The following is a 21,437-nucleotide window of genomic DNA, read 5'->3' as shown; positions in this document are numbered from 1 at the left end:
GGAAACTTGCAGTGGTCTTTCCCACAAAAAGGCCATATAGGGCCATGAAAGCCATCCCATGTGGGCACTTTAAAAACTGATAAAGCAAAAAGCATATAACAATAAATATATCGTTGAAATGGCAAAGTTCAGCTTTTTGGTTTTTTCCTAATGCAGTTGGCGATATTAATTTTTCACTATTTCTCCTTTAAAGCCACAAAATGCTATCAAGAGTTCCTACTGACGCAAAGGTCAGAATGGTCCAAGACAAATGAGAGCATCAGTTTCAGGGCAACAAGAAAACCCTTCTTGACCCACACTCACAACCCAGTCAAACCCATTACTCACCTGGTTTGCAACTGTGCAACAAAAAGAGAAGTCTTTAAAAGTTCTGTTGGTGAGCAGGTTTGCAGGAGGTAAGCATGAACCCAGGGAGAACAGCCACATCAGCGAAAACCCATTAACAGGCCTGACTGACACACCAACAGGTAAGCTGAAGCAGGAGGGGGAAAAAAAGATATTAGGGTAAGTAGTAAGACAAAGTACTACAGTGCTAAAGTAGCACTTACATGCTTTATCACTAGGAAAATGAAATGTCAATTGGGTGAACAGACTGTCTTCTTATCATAGATGAATGACAAGTGAATGAGAAGCAGGTGTGTGAGTAAGGAGCCAGCAGGAGCTTAACCCTCTGGAGGACGTCCCACAGTTGGTGACAATCTGCCACATTCACACCAGAGTAGGATAAAAGGCAGAGCAAAAGAGGAAATAAAGGAGGAAAAGCTGACGTATGTGTGGCTCCAAGTGATTGTGTTTGTAGTTGTGTTTGTAGTTTTATTATATTATTTCTTACATCCATCCAAAAAATGTCTTTATTTAGCAACAAATTACAACAGCATATACTGTAAATGCAAAAAAGTTACAAATGCACCATTTTAAGCTGTTAATTGATAGATGCTAGGCAACATGATGATGTCACAATATCTAATATAGATGAGAACCTTCATAGCAACCCATCATGTACACATCTGCAGAGTTTGGTTCTTCTTCTTCTTGTTACTCATATTGTTGTTGTTGTTGTTAGTGTTATTAATTTTACACCTGCTTTATTTTTTGTGTTCTCTAAATCATTTTGAATTGCTCTAACTTTTAGGACTGGAGCTGTAGTTGTTGTTGTTGTTGTTGTTGTTTTTTAACTATTTGTAAAAACAAGCATACAAAGACCTGCCTAACACACAGTGTTTCAACTGGCTTGGCGCCCAAAATAGTCACAACCTCCACATGTGATTCAACTGTGACGTCAGGACATCTCACGTTTTCATTGGATGGGTGCGGCTCAGTTTAAATACCCTCCAGCCGAGCCCCTGAGCTTTGACAGCAACAGCGCAAGAGCGGCTGAAGGCTCCAGGCAGCTGCTGGGACTCTGGACACCTGCTGCTACAGAGGCGGCACAAGGTGGGAAGATCAATAACAGAAGTACAAGAAACAGGAAGAAGGTGGTTTTGTGCAGCTGCAGTTCAGTTTTTGCTTTACTTTTAAAGTTACTAGTCCTGCATAGTTATGTCATATTCATTTAAACATGCTATACTCTTTTAGGTTATGTTCTGTGATATGTCAAGACGTGTGATGTATTTGCAAAAATATTTTTAGCATATAGAATAACTTAAAATTATATTTCTGTAATTTTTGTCTATTAAATTTTCCTCATTAAATTTTTTTATATGCTATTTTTTCATCTCATAAATAAAATGCTCGGTTTTGAATAAATTCAGGTCGAAATTCTAATAACTGACCTACAACTGTTACTTTTATGTGTGTCAGTGCATGTGACCTCTGAATTTACTCATCTGTGAAGCAGGCATCGCCGTGTTTTGTCAACAATATGTGTTTATTTGTGCCCACACTGTTTTGAAGTGCAGAGTTAAGGCAGCTTTACTTAAGCACGCCCCAGAGCTGCAGAGTGAAATTTAATCCAAAGATATTGACAGGTTCATACTGACTACTGGCAAGATGTAAATTATGTCAAAGGTAAATAGGGGAAAGGTTGCAACTTCAGTAGTCTACCTGTCTCTCCGATTATTTAAATTATAGCTAATATAGGCTACTTATCTTTAAAAAAGTGTCTCTTTGGAAGGAAACTCCTTTCCAAAGAAGTAACACTCTCTGTACTTTCAGAGCTCATGCCCATGCCATACTTGTAATAGATAGGGGATCATGTGCTAAGAAAACACAGCAGGAGGCGTGAGGCTATTTGTGGACATACTCATATATAGAGAGATGATGAGGGATGGAAAAGTAGAGAGAGAGAATGAGAAACATAATCCTTGTTAATGTCATTTACATACAATTGAAAGATTAAACTCCAACTGGAGCCAACATCTGACCACTTCTCAGTCTAATAAGGTCTCATCCTAGAAACTACCCCAACAAACTCAAAACTGATTCTCAGAAAGTATAATGTGCATTTATCTGATATGATTATACCTGATTTATGTTCTTCTTGTCACATTGTTGTGAATCACATCCTGCAAACTTATAGGAATATAGGTTTTATTAACATCTGGACAACTGGATGGAAAAACCAGTAATGTTATATATATATTTTTAAAAAGTATGCTATACTTTTTTCTGCACAACTTTTCTAATTACAAAAAGTTGTTACCATAAGAAAAATTAAGAAATCAAATCACAAAAAAAAAAATTACAAGAATCCAAATCGTAACTCAACAAAACCACAAGCATGATCGTAACACTGGGTTTGAAGGTTAACATTAACAATTCCACAAGTTTCTAAGAAAGAAAATTGTGCATATACTGTTCACTTAGAAACATGAGGATGGAAGAATGTGAATTTATTTACTGCACCAAGTCTCAGCCTTGTTAACATGATTTTTCTTCTTTCTTTTTAGAAGTCCATCACCTGGCGAGGTCGTTCCTCCTTTGTAAAATCTCCACAGCTGTTAAAGGCAATCAGTCATGTCATCTGCAGTGCTGTTCAATATGCTGCGTTGTGGTCGCTCCACAATCTCCAGACAAACCTTCCTCTCCATACGATCCTCACCAGAAACCTCCACGGCCTCTGGACAGGTGAATCTGAGACTTACATGTGATGTTCTGTTTCAAAATTATAAAATCATGTAATCCTACTTTCAGAAAATTGGAACAGAATTTAATTATTTGTTCAGATTGGGTTTGTTTGTTTTTTGCATGATTACAAATCCAGAGTTTTCTATTTACTATTAACACTTCAATCTCATTTGAAGCACCAGGAATGTGATTTATTTATTTTAGACATAGTGTGACGTGAAAAGACAGATTGCTTAAATATTTTGTCAATAGTGTTAACAAAAAGATCATTTTTTTGTCATTAGACATAAATTTTATGACTATTTTGGAAAATGGATTAGTTGCTGGTGAGTAAAGTAACCATGTAACGTCTTCTTTGAAACAACACAATTCTCACGATCTTATGATAAGAAAAATAAATCCCTGATCAGATTTTACACAAACAAGCTACAACAGTAGTCTAACCTTGTCCTGGATGATCGTCCTGTAGGTGGGCGGGGCATTGTTTGGGATGGTGGGCGTGCGGCAGGGAAGTGGATCAGTCGGATTGGACGGTGACATCAGCGTCCGTCCAGTGACCTGGGACTCATTTGGTATTTGGGACAACAGGATAGAAGAACCAATACTACTGCCCTCCAGTATCAGATATGGAAGACCCATCCCACAGGTAGGAAAGAGCAGTGGATGGATAAAAGAATAATAAATACACTCACCTGCCACTTTATCAGGTACAGCTGCAAATGCAAGTATCTATCAGTCAGTCACATGGCAGGCTAAAGGCTTTAGGCTAAAGTTCAAACTGATGCTAACATGTCAGTATGAACCAAAATCTCTGAGAAATATTTCCAGCACCTTGTTTAATCTAAGCCATGAAGACCTGAAGTACTTCTGCAGGCGAACTTGAGTTTAGTTGGGTACTGGCACCGTGTACCTATTAAAGTAAAGTAAAGAGCATAGGTTGAATAGATATATTCAGAAATGCACAAATAGTTAAGTATTGAAGTATACAATGACTGTTTTCAGTGGCTATTTTAAGGGCATGGTCACAGGTTCAAAAAGATTTTAACCTAACATGTTACATATCCCCCCATGGTTGGGACACATGAATGAAATGGCTAATCAGTCAGTTCAGTTTATCAACCAAAGGTTGTCTTCCTCCACCTCTCAGGTCAGTCTGTCTCGGGTCGGCAGTACGTCTGTTCTCGGTCTTAGGAATCAGAACGAGGACCGTCTCCGCATCGGCCGTATTCATGACAACCTACTGTACTTCGCTGTGTTCGACGGCCATGGTGGCCCGCATGCTGCAGACTACTGCTACACCTTCATGGAGAAATTTATCAGGTTGAGCATACTGCCTTTAAATATGAGAACATAAACAACTGAATACTGGACAAGCTGTGTAGTCATTAATGACTGCACTTCACAAAAACAGACAAACAAAAAACCTAAACTCATTTTTTTGGTGCAGAGATGCTTTGGAACAGGATGATGATCTGGAGAAAGTTTTAAAGAAAGCCTTTTTAGATGCTGACAAGGCTCTACACACACATCTCAGCTACTTCAACAATGGTGAGACACAAGTCATTTCTCTGAAGCCGTAAAGATTAAAGTGCTGGAAGCCAACATGGTAAAAAGTGATTCACGTTTCGAGTTTGTCAGGTCTTATCAGCAGGCACAATGTGACTTGTTGTATTTGTGAAATCTTTAAGATACCTAAAGGAAGTTACACAATATGTTAACACCAACTATGTCTTGTAGTTTCTAAGACATAAAACAAAAAACTAAATAGAGAACTGTGACTTTGCTGATAAAGAGTGAATCAAAGTGATTTAAAAAAGGGTTAGTATTGGACAACTGAATTTTAATTGTGATGCTCTGAAAGTAAATAGTAATAAAGAGTTCATTATGGTTATTCAGTGAGAGTAATGGACTTTTCAATGAAAAGTTGAAGTTAGCATAGTGGATAAATCTGGAGGTGACATGGTGCAGCTGTAAAGTGACTTAGCCAACAAATAAACCTAAACCCATAACTGGTTTAAATTTGGATCCCACCTTCAAGGTCATCTTCTTCTCTGACCAGGAACATGTCCCTCATTTTTATATTTCCTGGCTTCTGTACTGTGAACTTGTGCACCTCCAAGGGTGAAGCCCAAACCACATATAAACAGATTTAGCGACTGATGGTTGGTCACTAGTGGACTTTCCAGGCTCCAGTTGCATAGGTAACCATGTCTTTGCCATCTTCTCATATGCAGTGTTGGGAAGGTTACTTTTAAAATGTATTCCATTACAGAATACAGAATACATGCCCCAAAATGTATTCTGTAACGTATTCCGTTACGTTACTCAATGACAGTAACGTATTCTGAATACTTTGGATTACTTAATATATTATCATGCTTTTTACAACAACGTGAATGTACTGTTGCTGTGTGATTTATTACTATTACTGAAGGTCCGCAACTCCGAACTCCGTAAAGGGACCTCTGACTAATACGGCGGGGTCCCTGTCGGCTCATAGCCGAAAAATAGCTTTACTTTGTTGTGTGGGTCAACTTTTCTTGTGAGAGACAGAGAGAGGCGTTGAAAGACTGCTCCAATGGAACTTATTGTTTCGGAGGAAAACACGAACACGGTGTACAGTCGAGTCTTAATAGCTTACTTACAACTGGGCTCGTCAGGCACTCTTCTTGGCTGAAGTGGTTATTATATTTACATGCTTCCAGCTCCCGTTTTTGCTCGATGACAACTCGTACCTTTCCACTCCCCTTTTTCTCCCTCCTCTTGCTCACAGACACATAACGTGTATGGCAGTCCATTCTCCCTGCAACACGGACTACACTGCCCATGATGCTACATTCTTTAGAGCTATGCTTGTAGCATTCTGCCTGTTAGCTTAGCACAACAACAACAACGAAAAGGCGCTCTCTCACCCAGGAAACACACAGTCGCAGAGAGAGAGAGAGAGAGCGTCGCCCTGTAACCATGGCAACCGTAACGCTGCCGCCTGGAACAACAAACGTAGCTGTCAAACAAAACCCAAACAGTCCTGACCCGCGACAATATGAAACAGGAAAGTACCGCAGTGTAATCCATTTATTTCAACAAAGTAACTGTATTCTGAATACCACCTTTTTAAACGGTAACTGTAACGGAATACAGTTACTCATATTTTGTATTTTAAATACGTAACGGCGGTACATGTATTCCGTTACTCCCCAACACTGCTCATATGTCATGTGTTTATCAGCAGCATCCATTACTCTCATTGGTAGCTGCTTTAATTGAATAACAATGTCTCAAGTTTTACACATTGTCGCTACAAATCCCTGACATGCTAGTCATGCTAGTCTTTGCCTGTGTGGAAACACTTAGGGAATGATATTCAGAGTAAAACATATGAAAGCTAGAGTGTGCTGGAATGCGTTGACTCACAGTGTACTAAATACACTTTTTGAGCCCCAACACAATGTTCACTCACCACTTACCTTATTTGCCAGTTTTGTCTCCATTTAGTTGTAAGATGCTGTGACACAGTCCACCATTGCAAGTAATCAGTAGCTGAAAACAGTCCAGAGGTGGACAAGAAGATAATCTTGAAGTGTATTTTTAATTTTTAATGTTTTGATCACAACTTTTATCTTAAATGAATAGAAAAGCATTTTAATCTTTATAGTTTTGACACTTGTGTAGATAATAACGCAATGCGTTGGTTTAAAATCACATCAAACTAACATATACAGTGGGGCAAAAAAGTATTTAGTCAGCCACCGATTGTGCAAGTTCCCCCACTTAAAATGATGACAGAGGTCAGTAATTTGCACCAGAGGTACACTTCAACTGTGAGAGACAGAATGTGAAAAAAAAAATCCATGAATCCACATGGTAGGATTTGTAAAGAATTTATTCGTAAATTAGGGTGGAAAATAAGCATTTGGTCACCTCAAACATGGAAAATCTCTGGCTCTCACAGACCTGTAACGTCTTCTGTAAGACGCTTTTCTGTCCCCCACTCGTTACCTGTATGAATGGCACCTGTTTGAACTCATCATCTGTATAAAAGACACCTGTCCACAGCCTCAAACAGTCAGACTCCAAACTCCGCCATGGCCAAGACCAAAGAGCTTTCGAAGGACACCAGGAAAAGTATTGTAGACCTGCACCAGACTGGGAAGAGTGAATCTACAATAGGCAAGCAGCTTGGTGTGAAAAAATCAACTGTGGGAGCAATCATCAGAAAATGGAAGACATACAAGACCACTGATAATCTCCCACGATCTGGGGCTCCACGCAAGATCTCATCCCGTGGGGTCAAAATGATCATGAGAACGGTGAGCAAAGATCCCAGAACCACACGGGGGGACCTGGTGAATGACCTGCAGACAGTGTTGGGGAGTAACGGAATACATGTACCGCCGTTACGTATTTAGAATACAAAATATGAGTAACTGTATTCCGTTACAGTTACTGTTTAAAAAGGTGGTATTCAGAATACAGTTACTTTGTTGAAATAAATGGAATACACTGGGGTACTTTCCTGTTTCATTTTGTCGCGGGTCAGGACTGTTTGGGTTTTGTTTGACAGCTACGCTCTTTTGTTCCAGGCGGCAGCGTTACGGTTGCCATGGTTACAGGGCGACGCTCTCTCTCTCTGCGACACACAGTCGCAGAGAGAGATTCGTTATTATTTCGTTGTTGTTGTTGTTGTGCTAAGCTAACAGGCAGAATGCTACAAGCATAGCTCTAAAGAATGTAGCATCATGTTCAGTGTAGTCCGTGCTGCTGGGAGAATGGACTGCCATACACGTTATGTGTCTGTGAGCGCTAGGAGGGAGAAAAAGGGGAGTGGAAAGGTACGAGCAGTCATCGAGCAAAAACGGGAGCTGGAAGCATGTAAATATAATAATAACCACTGCAGCCAAGAAGAGTGCCTGACGAGCCCAGTTGTAAGTAAGCTATTAAGACTCGACTGTACACTGTGTTCGTGTTTTCCTCCGAAAACAACAAGTTCCGTTGGAGCAGCCTTTCAACGCCTCTCTCTGTCTGTCGCAAGAAAAGTTGACCCACACAACAAAGTAGAGCTATTTTTCGGCTACCAGCCGACAGGGACCCCGCCGTATTATGCTGGGCTTACACTGTGCGATTTTTTTCAGTCGCGCGATTCAGCTCCTGCTCAAACTGTACGATTGACTCGCAGGGGTTAGAAGTTCATAGGTCACGATGCAGGGTCTCACACTATACGGCCCGATGCTCTGATGCGACCTGAGTGCTCACACTGTGCGTCCATAAAAATGAAGGTTATAACAGAAATTCTGTCGCTCGCTCTCCCTCTCCGTCTTTCACTCACACAGACACACCACCACCATCAACTTTGCTAAATTGCTAATGAAAAACATTGGTCAGGCAGCTGTGATTGAGCAGCAGTGTCGATCCAACTATTTTCACGGTTGTTGTGGTCGTGATAATTTTGTGAGGCCACATCGAAAGGGCTCGGATGGTTCTACAGGTTGTGCCTCCATCGCTTGTGTCCAGATCACACGCTGCACTGCCGTGCTACGCCGTCTTTTTCGCTGACATTTGTGTTTGCGCGTGCGCAGTGTGGCAAACTGCGGTGACACCCTCACGACCAAGCGATTGATGATCGGGAGCTGGTCGTGAGGTGTCAATCGCTTCTCGTTACCCCACGTATACTACACGATGCACGACGCACGATGAAGGCCAAAATTGGGCCGATCGCCAAAACGATCGCACGACTCAAAAATCGGCCCAAAATGGGCCAAAAATCGCACAGTGTGAGCCCAGCATTAGTCAGAGGTCCCTTTACTACAGTTCGGAGTCGTGGACCTTCAGTAATAGTAATAAATCACACAGCAATAGTACATTCACGTTGTTGTAAAAAGCATGATAATATTGTAGCGGGTCAGGGCTGTTCGGGGTTCTGCTTGTACAGTTATGTTTTGTGTATGTTGCCATGGTGACGGGTGACGCCCTCTCGCTGCGACGGTGTGTCCTTCCGGGGCCAGAGGGCGCCCTATGTGTGTTGTGGTTGCCGCGCTGAGCAGTTAGCTAGTGGCAGTGTGTTCTTCTGCAAATGTAATAAACGGCTGTGCTCCCTGGCTAGCTCACGGGAAGCAAGACCAAACGATACCTCCGTCTCCTCCTTGTCTGAACTCGCCACAATATATTAAGTAATCCAAAGTATTCAGAATACGTTACTGTCATTGAGTAACATAACGGAATAGGTTACAGAATACATTTTGGGGCATGTATTCTGTATTCTGTAATGGAATACATTTTAAAAGTAACCTTCCCAACACTGCCTGCAGAGAGCTGGGACCAAAGTAACAAAGGTCACCATCAGTAACACACTACAACAGCAGGGAATCAAATCCCGCAGTGCCAGACGTGTTCCGCTGCTGAAGCCAGTGCATGTCCAGGCCCGTCTGAAGTTTGCCAGAGAGCACATGGATGATACAGCAGAGGATTGGGAGAATGTCATGTGGTCAGATGAAACTAAAGTAGAACTTTTTGGTATAAACTCAACTCGTCGTGTTTGGAGGACGAAGAATACTGAGTTGCATCCCAAGAACACCATACCTACTGTGAAGCATGGGGGTGGAAACATCATGCTATGGGGCTGTTTTTCTGCCAAGGGGACAGGACGACTGATCCGTGTTAAGGACAGAATGAATGGGGCCATGTATCGTGAGATTTTGAGCCAAAACCTCCTTCCATCAGTGAGAACTTTGAAGATGAAACGAGGCTGGGTCTTCCAACATGACAATGATCCAAAACACACCGCCCGGGCAACAAAGGAGTGGCTCCGTAAGAAGCATTTGAAAGTCCTGGAGTGGCCTAGCCAGTCTCCAGACCTCAACCCCATAGAAAATCTGTGGCGGGAGTTGAAAGTCCGTGTTGCTCGGCGACAGCCCCAAAACATCACTGCTCTCGAGAAGATCTGCATGGAGGAATGGGCCAAAATACCAGCTACTGTGTGTGCAAACCTGGTAAAGACCTATAGTAAACGTTTGACCTCTGTTATTGCCAACAAAGGTTATGTTACAAAGTATTGAGTTGTATTTTTGTTATTGACCAAATAATTATTTTCCACCATGATTTACGAATAAATTCTTTACAAATCCTACCATGTGAATTCATGGATTTTTTTTTTCACTTTCTGTCTCTCACAGTTGAAGTGTACCTCTGGTGCAAATTACTGACCTCTGTCATCATTTTAAGTGGGGGAACTTGCACAATCGGTGGCTGACTAAATACTTTTTTGCCCCACTGTACAGGGAATAAAGTTTGGAGTTATTGAAGGGCTATTGTACTGTCTATATATGTCTAAATAACCAATACAAAAAGTGCTTAAAGAAAAACTCAAGCTTAGAACTTTCTGTAAAGCATTTTGGACTTTATAATATAACAATCAAAAATTTCTGCATCTCGTCCTCTCCAGCCTCTTTCCTGACAGCTGGCACCACTGCAACGGTTGCTTTACTACGTGACGGCGTAGAGCTGGTGGTCGGTAGTGTTGGTGACAGTCGGGCAATGTTGTGCAGGAATGGAAAAGCCAACAAGCTCACCACAGACCACACACCTGACTGCGAGGACGAGAGACACCGGTACATGGTCCCCACTACCACAATAAATGTTAGCCCCTCTGGTTAATGAAACTTTCTCTACATCCACCAGTACAGTACTGCTATTACAATTACTATGGGCACTATTAGCGGCAATCAAATGACTGTGTTCTTGCTACCTTAAAATTATAGTATGAATCAACACAAAAAAGAAATTAATAATTAAAGTAATATTGACCTGTTGAATATTATAATTAGATTTTAATAAGATGCAGGAATATTTGAAGGGGATTCAGTCAAAACCACTTATAGTCCAAAGAGATTTGTACAGATAAAAGAGTTCAGAAGGGTTCAGGTTTCCCAAAAGCAGCTGGTCAAATCATTGTGTATAAATACACCCTGCAGCATGTTGGAGAGCCTACAGCTGGCACAGAGTTGGGGCTCCAGGACATCCCTGCAGAAATTAGATCTGGTTCATCCAGTACTCGAAATGAGATGTGCAGGGACGGACGTTTGGCTTTACCTTTAGCTATAAGCTGCTAGAATTATGTAACAGCAGACCAAGTCTTGTTTCACTTGAACTTAATCCAAAGCTAGTTAACGCTTTGGTGTCTGGTTTCTCATTCTGCAGAATGCAAAAACATAAACTTATTAAAGACCTTAATTGTTCCAACTGTTACTACTTTGGAGCCACTTGGGTCAGTTCTTCATGGTTCCCAATTGACATATAACTTAAATAAAGCAGGCTGAACCACAAAAATAGCTATCACTGTAAATGTTTACTATACACCTTGTGGCTAGTAGCTGTAAATAATATGTAAAAATAAAAATCTTGTGCAACTCAGTGTTTAACTAACTGTGAAACTAGTAATTACTAAAAACGTAGGAAAGAGCAACAGCCTTACAAAGTTGCACACAGCTGATCCTGGTCTTTGAGCGCCCAGACTTTCAGAATAGAGACGGTAATCCTGGGTGTGCATTTTTGTTCAGGATCCAGAGGTTTGGAGGTTACGTGACATGGAACAGCGTGGGTCAGGCTAATGTTAACGGGAGGCTGGCCATGACACGAAGCATTGGAGACTTCCACCTGAAAGCTAGCGGTGTCATCGCAGAGCCAGATACCCAACGACACACCGTAAGTTTTCCTACTGTTTCCTCAGTCCTCTGACTTTCAAGTGAGTTTAATATTTATTTAAAATTATATACTTTTACTTGCACTGGAGGAGTTATACCACACAATTAAAAAAGAAAAACATGGATGTGGCTTCAAGGTCTAAAAAGTGAGGTTAACACGGAAGTGTCTTTTTACCCAAATCCTTCCCAATGACTATGGCTGGGCCACATCGTATAGTTCACGGTAATATCGGTATAATGTTAGCCAATGATAAGAAAATAAAATATCGCGATAAAATATAGGTAAAACATGCATGCGCAGTGCCTTCATTTTCATATGCACATGACGGAAAAGCATGGCGGCAACGGAGAATGAGAAGGGCGAAAGCGGATTGTTGAATGAAACGGACGAACCAGAATTGCTGCAGCTTCAGTGGTGTGGAACTGGTTTGGCTTTCATCCATCAGATACACACCAAATATAACCTCCTTTTAAGTTTGTGGATATTATTAAGTTTTGTGGTTATATTGAGGATATGTCAGCCCAAAATGCCTTTTGGTTAAACTGTCAGCAAGGAATTTGCATTTGCACTGTTAAATTTTTATATAACTTTAATGCACATAAAAAAACAGCTGCTTGTTTAAGTGAAAATACATTGATGGGGTTTTTTTTTTTGCACTAATATAGTTGTGGAGTTGTAAAGTATTTTGTCTCGCGTCAACCATATCGTCAGTTATAGCGCTATCCCAAATTTTCAATAATATATCATGATAAATATTGTTGGCCATTTTGCCCTGCCCTACCAATGGCTACACAACTTCAGATCATAAAGTCTGTGGGAAAACAGCCCTGAGTCTATGGTGACCTTGGCTTTAGAGTCACAGCCATGTCCATGTCAAGTTTACACTTCATAACGGGACTGGTGATGTCACATCCATATTTTACACGGTATTTCACATGGTTTATACACAAGTGTAACGGTACTTTCTACGGCTGAAATGTCAGAAAGCTCACCTGTCTTTTCCTGCAGGTCCAACATGCCAACGACTCGTTCCTGGCTTTGACCACAGACGGTATCAACTTCCTCCTTAGTGATCAGGAGATCTGTGACAGCATCAACCAATGCCAAGACCCCACTGAGGCTGCTGATGTCATCGCTCAGCAGGTTTTTCATTATTATTTCATCCACTTTTTATAAATTAGACAAAGAAAATGAGTAAAAATGTGTTTCATTGAATTGATATGGCTTTTCAGATTCAAATAGTCACCAAGTCTGCCGACATAAATAATGTGATTCATATTTTTCTAGGCGTTGCAGTACGGCTCAGAGGACAATGCTACAATCATCATCATCCCATTCGGAGCCTGGGGGAGACATCAGAGCTCCACCACAGTGTACAGCATGAGCAGGAACTTCATTTCAAGTGGGAGATGGGCATAGACGGCACAAAGACACAATAACTTCACAAAGCTCTGGAATTAAGTTGAAGATGACTTTAAGGATACAAAAATCTTTTTTTATACTAAAAATGATCCATAACCCCTATCAAATTTATTTGAAAGCATTATGTTAGCATCAACTTTCCTTTGTTAGCGCTAACAAAAGAAAGTCCGTATTTATACAGTGTATAATGATAGATATATATATCTTGTACATACAGAGATTTGCTGTAGTGTTTGTATGTACATCATGTTTGTAAAAAGTTTGATTTGTGTTTGGAAAAGACGTTTTAAAATATAAGTGAGAAATCCAATACAAAATATCTCTAGCTGGGTCACATATCTCACTTCAGTGTTGATGAGACAAATCCTCACCCAGCTCCACATTCTCACCTCTGACCTTTGACCCACTGACACAGGGAAGAAGAAAGTTTGATATTTTAAACTGAAACATCATTTTGTTTCTGTTTTATTATCAGTGTCACTTTCTTACACAGACTTGTGTCAGTTTCGTTCACAGGTTAGTGCTCATAATTGAATTTGACTGTTGGCTAAATTGTTTATTACAATGAATTGGAAAATAAAGATATTTGAAAACAACTTCATGTTTTGTATTTATTTTACTTTGTTGTTTTTATACTTTCCCCCCTGAATTTTTATTTGCATTTTCTTTCCTTTTTAAATACATTTTTGTTTTATTATGAAAATGGGGGTTATTCAAAGTGTGTTATGAGGGCATCTATTAATGACTGAGGTCTGACTCGGGGGGGTTGAGTTTACAAGCTAAAGCAGTAAATCTCCTTGGTCTATGGGTCCTGCTTTGCCTTCCACACAGCTGGACTTCACAAAAAAACTGTCAAATGTCATATTTCATGGTTGCCTGCTGTTGTATGTACACTCAACAAAAATATAAACGCAACACCTTTGTTACTGCTCCCATTCCCCATGGGATGGACGTAGAGACCTAAAATTCATTCCAGATACACAATATAACCATCCCTCCCAAACAGTGGTCACAAATCAGTCCAAATGTGTGGTAGTGGGCACATCTGCTATATTGAGATAATCCATCCCACCTCACAGGTGTGCCACATCAGGATGCTGATCTGACATCATGAGTAGTGCACAGGTGTACCTCAGACTGCCCACAACAAAAGGCCACCCTGGAATGTGCAGTTTTTTGCGCTATTGGGGGTCTGGGGACCCAGAACCGGTCAGTATCTGGTGTGACCACCATTTTGCCTCATGCAGTGCAACACATCGTCGCATGGAGTCTATCAGATTGTCAATTGTGGCCTGTGGAATGTTGGTCCACTCCACTTCAATGGCTGTGCGAGGTTGTTGGATATTCGTGGGAACTGGTACACGCTGTCGTATACGCCGGTCAAGCACATCCCGAACATGCTCAATGGGTGACATGTCCGGTGAGTATGCTGGCCATGCAAGAACTGGGACATTCTCAGCTGCCATCTGCCCTGAACAATGTGAACCATGATTCATCCGTGAAGCGCACACCTCTCCAACGTGCCAGACGCCATCGAATGTGAGCATTTCAAGTCTGTTACGGCGACGAGCTGGAGTCAGGTCAAGACCCCGATGAGGACGACGGGCATGCAGTTGAGCGTCCCTGAGACGGTTTCTGACAGTTTGTGCAGAAATTGTTTGGTTGTGCAAACCAATTGTTCCAGCAGCTGTCTGGGTGGCTGGTCTCAGACGATCTTGGAGGTGAACCTGCTGGATGTGGAGGTCCTGGGCTGGTGTGGTTACACGAGGTCTGCGGTTGTGAGGCCGGTTGGATGTGCTGCCATATTCTCTGAAACGCCTGTGGAGACGGCTTATGGTTGAGAAATGAACATTCAATGCACGGGCGACAGATCTGGTTGACATTCCTGCTGTCAGCATGCCAATTGCACGCTCCCTCATTGCTTGTGGCATCTGTGGCATTTTGCTGTGAGACAAAACTGCACATTCCAGGGTGGCCTTTTGTTGTGGGCAGTCTGAGGTACACCTGTGCACTACTCATGATGTCAGATCAGCATCCTGATGTGGCACACCTGTGAGGTGGGATGGATTATCTCAATATGGCAGATGTGCCCACTACCACACATTTGGACTGATTTGTGACCACTGTTTGGGAGGGATGGTTATATTGTGTATCTGGAATGAATTTTAGGTCTCTACGTCCATCCCATGGGAAATGGGAGCAGTAACAAAGGTGTTGCGTTTATATTTTTGTTGAGTGTATATTATTACAAAAAACAACGGAAGAAAAATTCCAAATTCAACTGAATGCATGCAAACAAACAGAAACCATAATATACACAATGAATTGAAATGCTTTTTTTTGTTGTACATTTTGTTTTCAGTGTCATGTAAGTAAGTAAGTAAAGTTTATTTGTTAAGCGCTACCATAGACAGGTAGTCACAAAGCGCTGCACACAGAGATTAAAATAAACAGTACAATAAATAGCAAAATGCACAGTATACACAATATAGAGTTCAAATGTAAATTAAAAATATAAAATGTAAAAAGCATTGGTCAACAGAAAGCTTGTTTAAACAGTAACGTTTTTAACTGTTTTTTAAAGGATTCCACAGAGTCAACCAAAGTAGTTGTAGAGGCAGACTGTTCCACAGCCTTGGTGCCACAGACTGAAAGGCTCTGTCCCCTTTCGTCTTCAGACGTGTTCTGGGAGCAACTAACAAACTCTGAGTCTGTGAGTGGAGACGGCGAGCATTCTCTAAATCTAAAATCTATTGGGAGCCAATGTAAAGAACATAAAATAGGAGTGATGTGAGCTCGCTTGCTAGAGCGAGTTATTAGTCTGGCTGCTGCGTTTTTTATAGCTTGGAGGCGAGAAAGAGATGATTTATCCAAGCTGGTAAACAGGGAATTACAATAATCTAAACGCGATGACACAAATGCATGTAGGATCAGTGCAGCTAATAACTGAAACTTAGCTGCTCTCTTGCCACAGTTTTTTAGGATAGTTTTTTTTCCAAAACATTTTTACAACTTTCCTGATTCTGCACATATTTTATTTTCTCAAGCAAACATAATCTATAACTACATATGTATAAGTAAACAATTCTGCGATTTTAAATTCTACTTTACAAGTAATTGAGATTTACAAGAAATACTTTAAAAAATAAGGAAAATAGTAGCTAAAAATAATTAAATAATTAAGAGGGCAAAGGTTTGGTCTGTTAGTGACATATATGATCTGATGGTGTGCTGGTTAATCTTGTTTGCATTTGTTTCTGTTAACACAAGCCTGAATACACACAGCTGGCCTTTCTGACTATATTCATGTAGCATTGTGATTTCCCAACACACAATGCTGTCATGGAAAGTTTCTCCGGGGTGGATTTTCCTCTCAGAATAGCAGCAGGAATCTCCTGCCACCTTGTGGGTAATGAGGTGTTCCGGTGCCAGTGTGTAAATATAGAAACCATTGAGATTCCTTAAATTTCTTCACATGGCCTCAACTTGACACTGACATTGCAACGGCACACTCACACACAGAGAGAGTATCTTAATGTATAATGTGTGTCAGTGACACTAAATACCCACAAAAAACAGTGACACACACACACACAAGAACTTGACCCAGAAAGCCTTGTGATGGACGGCGTGTTTGCTGACCTTCAGAAAATGTTGTAATGTTAGCACCTCTGTGAGGGAGTGCATGTGTGTGTTTAAACTCATGTGAGAGGGCCAGTTAGAGATTTAGAAACCTGGCAGACCTTTAAAGTTTAAAGGTTGGTTTGAACTTTGATTTGACACTCGTGTTAGAATCAGAGACTTACAAATGTGGAGTTCAGAACCAACAGATAACAAATTGTAATGCACAATTATGTATATTTATGGCAGGAAATATCTATATATTCGCAACAAGAGCCACCTGGCACTTTGCTGTCTTCTGTCATGTGATTGGAAAAGGACGACTGAAAAGGAAGTAGGTGCATGTTTCCTTTGTGGGAAATTCTGGAGACCATTAGCACACTCTGGTCTGAGTGGGTATGATTTGGGGTAAGACATTTGTTTGGTTTTTAGCATTGTAGGTGGTCATTATTAGTGTGTGTTTTGGATTTTTTTTTTTTTTTTGCTGTGGCCACAAGTTTTTATGGTCAAGTCCATCAAGACCTAGATGTACTCTGTAAACCAGTGTGACACAGCACTAATTCTAAACAGTGCTGAGACCCGACTTGTTTGCAGCACTTGGTAAATGGCCTGCAAATGGCCTGCATTTGTATAGCGCTTTTCTAGTCCCTAAGGACCCCAAAGCGCTTTACACTACATTCAGTCATTCACACACACATTCACACACTGGCGATAGCAGGCTACATTGTAGCCACAGCTGCCCTGGGGCGCACTGACAGAGGCGAGACTGCCGGACACTGGCGCCACCGGGCCCTCTGACCACCACCAGTAGGCAAACATGGGGTTAACAGGTGAATTGATTGCAGTGTTTCTAAAATAGGCTGTGGCAATTTGCAATGCAGTAACATTTGTTTTCACTTTTTGGTTTGATAGGTTGCAAGTTACAGCTTAGATATTTGTAGATTTTATGACTGAAGCTGTCTGGGAATTAATGGGGAATTTTACGTGATTTATGAAATAAATAAATATTACTTATTGGTTTATTTTGGGTATTTCATCTTGGTGGTCTCTACTACATATTATTTACAATTTGTGGGACTCTCAATCCTAAAGCTCACCTAACCCTCCACCCTGTTACTTCCCCTACAATGTTAAAATTGAGGTGTGTAGTAACGTGTTGCGTCCAGTAGGGGAAGCTGCTGTAGTGCAACGCAGAGGAAAAACACACACAGAAGAACTAAGCAGCTTAGAAAGAAAAGTGTCTGGACTTTAAGTTTCTTGAAGATGTTTCACCTCTCATCTGAGAAGCTTCTTCAGCTCTAAGACCAACTGGTCTTCAAGAAACTGAGAAGTCCACTCAGTTTTCTTTCCAAGCTCCTTGGATTACCATGACCTAGGTGACTGAGAACCTACACAGACAGGCACACAAGAGTTCAAATTTCCTTTAAAAGTTAGACTTTTAAAGAGAATTTACTCCAACATAATGCAGTTGTTACTATTAGTGTCACAGGAAATCAGAATATGTGATCAGAAATAAGTCCAGTGTGGAAAACACTGGGTATCAGTATTAGGCTCAAGTGCAGCCCTGCTCTCTTATACAGATGCTGTAATGATTATTTAGGTAAAACAGGTAAAACAAGTCTCTGTACTTTTTAGACTATTTAGAGTCAAATTCTATCCATTATCATAATACACGTATTCATGTATACATTAATGTTGCAACTAGTTTGTTTAGTAATAGAGATGGCACGATACCACTTTTTTATGTCCGATACCGATACCGATATCATAAATTTGGATATCTGCCGATACCGATATGAATCCGATATAGTGTTTTTTAATCAACAAAACTGTTTTTTAAATATCTTGCTGCATTTTGTATAAGTTCATACTCAAGTTTAAAACAACAACTACACTAAAGCTATTCTGTTATACCTGTATGCAAAAAAAAATATTTCATAGTTCAGCAATACTGATCAATCTAATAAACTTAAACCTACACCATCCTCCCTATTCTGGTATTTTAAAGAGTACTTAGCATAAATATTAAGCAACCTAACTAATAGGGTTCCAACTCCCAGCAACAACAAAAATAAATAAATAAAAAATAGGGAACCACCCCTCACGCGCCACCTCATGATGCTTAATCGACGTAATCAACTTTAATTTGATGCAGTGTGGAAAAAAAATGCACAGAAATCAATTATTTTTCAAGAAATATTAAATAGATTCAACATCTTTCTTCAACAGAATTGCAGACTGCACAAATGGTACCGTCCCAAAGGAAAAAGTACTATAGCTTACAAGGGTATATATATTAGACTTAATAGTTACTATATACAGTAATTGACTTCTATTCATTTTACATCAAATTAAAACTTTGGGTGTCAGATAATTATTTATTAAAAGCTAGACATTTTAAATGAGAATAAGAAAGAAAAGTATGTCTTTGTGCCCCCTTTTCCCTGTTCATGTCCTATCGGCCCCCCTGGCTAAACTTTGCTAGATCCGCCCCTGCACAGTTACCAGCGTCAGCTACGTAGAAAAAGATCCTGGTGTAGAAAGTAATTACATTTTTTTATTTTTCTCCGATATCCGATCCAGTAATTTAGGTCAGTATCGGACCGATACCGATACGTAATATCGGATCGGTCCATCTCTATTTAGTAATAGCCATAGTACCACTCAACAGTAAAATAAGTAAGAATTTAAAAGTTGCTGTAAAACAGTGTTGTTTTACAGCAACTTTGATGTTAAAAAAAAAAAAGCTTCAGAGTTTTCGCCTTTTCTCCCTCCATGTAATGTTGCTGTGTGGGCATATGTACACCTAAGCTCTATTTGTCAGTAACTTTCTGTTTAATTGTAGGTGTCTTTCATCCAATCTCACTTCTGCTCTGTAATTATCCTTATTGGTTTCACCTGGATCTTACTACACTCCTATTATACCAGTTCCTAAAAGACCGGACACCTCTGCCCTGAATGACTTCAGACCAGTGGCACTGAAACCAGTCGCTATGAAGTGTCCAGAAAAAATGGTTTTCACACACATCAATCACATGGTCCTGGACACCACAAACCCCCTCCAGTTTGCATACCGTCCCAATCGATCAGTGGATGATGCAACAGCAATAGCCCTGCACCACACTCTGCAACACCAGGAAAGCAGCAGAACATATGTCAGGACGCTTTTCCTGGACTACAGCTCTGCTTTCAACACCATCCGCCCGGGTAAGCTGATCGAGAAGCTGACAGACCTTAGCATCCTGACTCCCACTTGAAACTGGATACTGGACTTTTTGACAGACAGACCACAGGTGGTGAGAATGGGAGGATGTGTGTCTGCTGAGCTCACCGTCAGCACTCGATCTCCACAGGGCTGCTGCCTCTCACAGGACTCTAGTAGACAATGTTCTTGTCTATAGTGTGGAAAATATGTCTGTGAAGGTTCTTAGTCATCCAGGTCTTTGTAGTCAAAGGAGCTTGCAAAGAAAAGCGTCTGGACTTCTTTAAGTTGCTAGAAGACGTTTCACCTCTCATCCGAGAAGCTTCTTCAGTTCCTGAAGTTCCAGACGCTTTTCTTTGCAAGCTCCTTTGACTATAGTGAGGAAAACGACCTCATCCTCAACACAGACAAAACCAAGGAATTAATACTGGACTTCAGGAAGAAACCCCTCTCCCTGCAGCCTCTCATCGTCAAAGTGACAGAGGTGGAGAGGGCCAACAGGCACACATTCCTGGGACTGCAGGTTAAATCACACCTGAGCTGGACTCTCAACACCACAGCAACAGTGAAAAAAGCCCAGCAAAGGCTTTATATCAAGAAGGCGGCATGAACCACTGCCCTCTCACCCAGGCCTGACAGGATTGATAGAGAGCATCCTCACTGCAGGCATCACTATCTGATATGGGAACACCACACAGACAGAGAGAAAAACTCTGCAAAGAGTCATAAAGTCTGCAGAGAGGATCACAGGAACAAAACTTCCTTCCATGGACTTTTTGTACACACAACGCTGCCCAAAAAGAGCAGAGAGAATTATTAGGGACTCACACCTTCCAGCTCACTCTCTGCTCAGACACAAAAACTGTACATACAGTCTGAGACACACCAGAGCGGACAGCATCATCACACACACAACAAGGTTTTTCAACAGCTTCTTCCCTACAACTGTCAGACTGATGGCAAAACAAAAAACACTGAACACTTTAAATAACAGCACTACCTCACCTTACTTTAATACTAGGAAGTGTATTACAACCCTCTCTGTACAGTGTTTTTATATATAGTAAATACTATGATTGGGGCAGCACGGCAGTTAGCACTGTTGCTTCACAGCAAACACGTCCAGAGTTCAATTCCACCATCAGGTCGGGGTCTTTCTCTGTGGAGTGTGTATGTTCTCCCTGGGTACTCTGGCTTCCTCCCACAGTGCAATGACATGCAGTTGGTGGGGATAGGTTAATTGATTGATCTAAATTGCCCATAGGTGTGAATTCAGGAGTGAATGTGAGCACGAATGGTTGTCTGTCTCGGTGTGTTAGCCCTGCAACAGACTGGCAACCTGTCCAGCGTGTACCCCGCCTCTCGCCCTATCACAGCTGGGATAGGCTCCAGCGCCCCCTGCTGGATGGATAAATACTATGATTGCTCC

At 41.1% G+C, this 21,437-nt stretch overlaps 1 protein-coding gene across 2 annotated transcripts; it reads left to right on the top strand.

The window, feature by feature from the left end:
- Positions 1-1,341: 1,341 nt before the first annotated feature.
- ppm1ka (protein phosphatase, Mg2+/Mn2+ dependent 1Ka) lies at positions 1,342-13,781 on the top strand. 2 transcript variants are annotated; one of them, XM_086274760.1, is made up of 9 exons: positions 1,342-1,434; positions 2,889-3,066; positions 3,536-3,712; positions 4,214-4,386; positions 4,514-4,614; positions 10,505-10,670; positions 11,619-11,763; positions 12,772-12,906; positions 13,051-13,781. In XM_086274760.1, exons 2-9 carry the CDS (start codon positions 2,956-2,958, stop codon positions 13,180-13,182), a joined length of 1,140 nt encoding a protein of 379 aa, XP_086130886.1. In that variant the 5' UTR covers positions 1,342-1,434; positions 2,889-2,955; the 3' UTR covers positions 13,183-13,781. The 2 variants fall into 2 exon arrangements, with proteins under 2 accessions (XP_086130886.1, XP_086130893.1); XM_086274767.1 differs by having other exon boundaries at positions 1,362-1,475.
- Positions 13,782-21,437: the final 7,656 nt, after the last annotated feature.

Source organism: Aulonocara sp. 'chitande type north' Nkhata Bay, linkage group LG3 (assembly GCF_057382095.1).
Source record: "Aulonocara sp. 'chitande type north' Nkhata Bay isolate Kocher_YH1m ecotype deep benthic linkage group LG3, A_spYH_male_GT1.1, whole genome shotgun sequence".
Lineage (NCBI taxonomy): Eukaryota > Metazoa > Chordata > Actinopteri > Cichliformes > Cichlidae > Aulonocara > Aulonocara sp. 'chitande type north' Nkhata Bay.
This window is presented reverse-complemented; position numbering and strand designations above follow the sequence as displayed.

What these genes read in the sequence shown, in the direction of transcription:
- ppm1ka (XM_086274760.1), top strand. Translation starts at nt 2,956, where the DNA reads ATGTCATCTGCAGTGCTGTTCAATATGCTGCGTTGTGGTCGCTCCACA. An exon ending in TTCATGGAGAAATTTATCAG is followed by an intron (nt 4,387 to 4,513) that starts GTTGAGCATACT and finishes TTTTTGGTGCAG; the next exon opens with AGATGCTTTGGAACAGGATG. An exon ending in TCTCAGCTACTTCAACAATG is followed by an intron (nt 4,615 to 10,504) that starts GTGAGACACAAG and finishes CGTCCTCTCCAG; the next exon opens with CCTCTTTCCTGACAGCTGGC.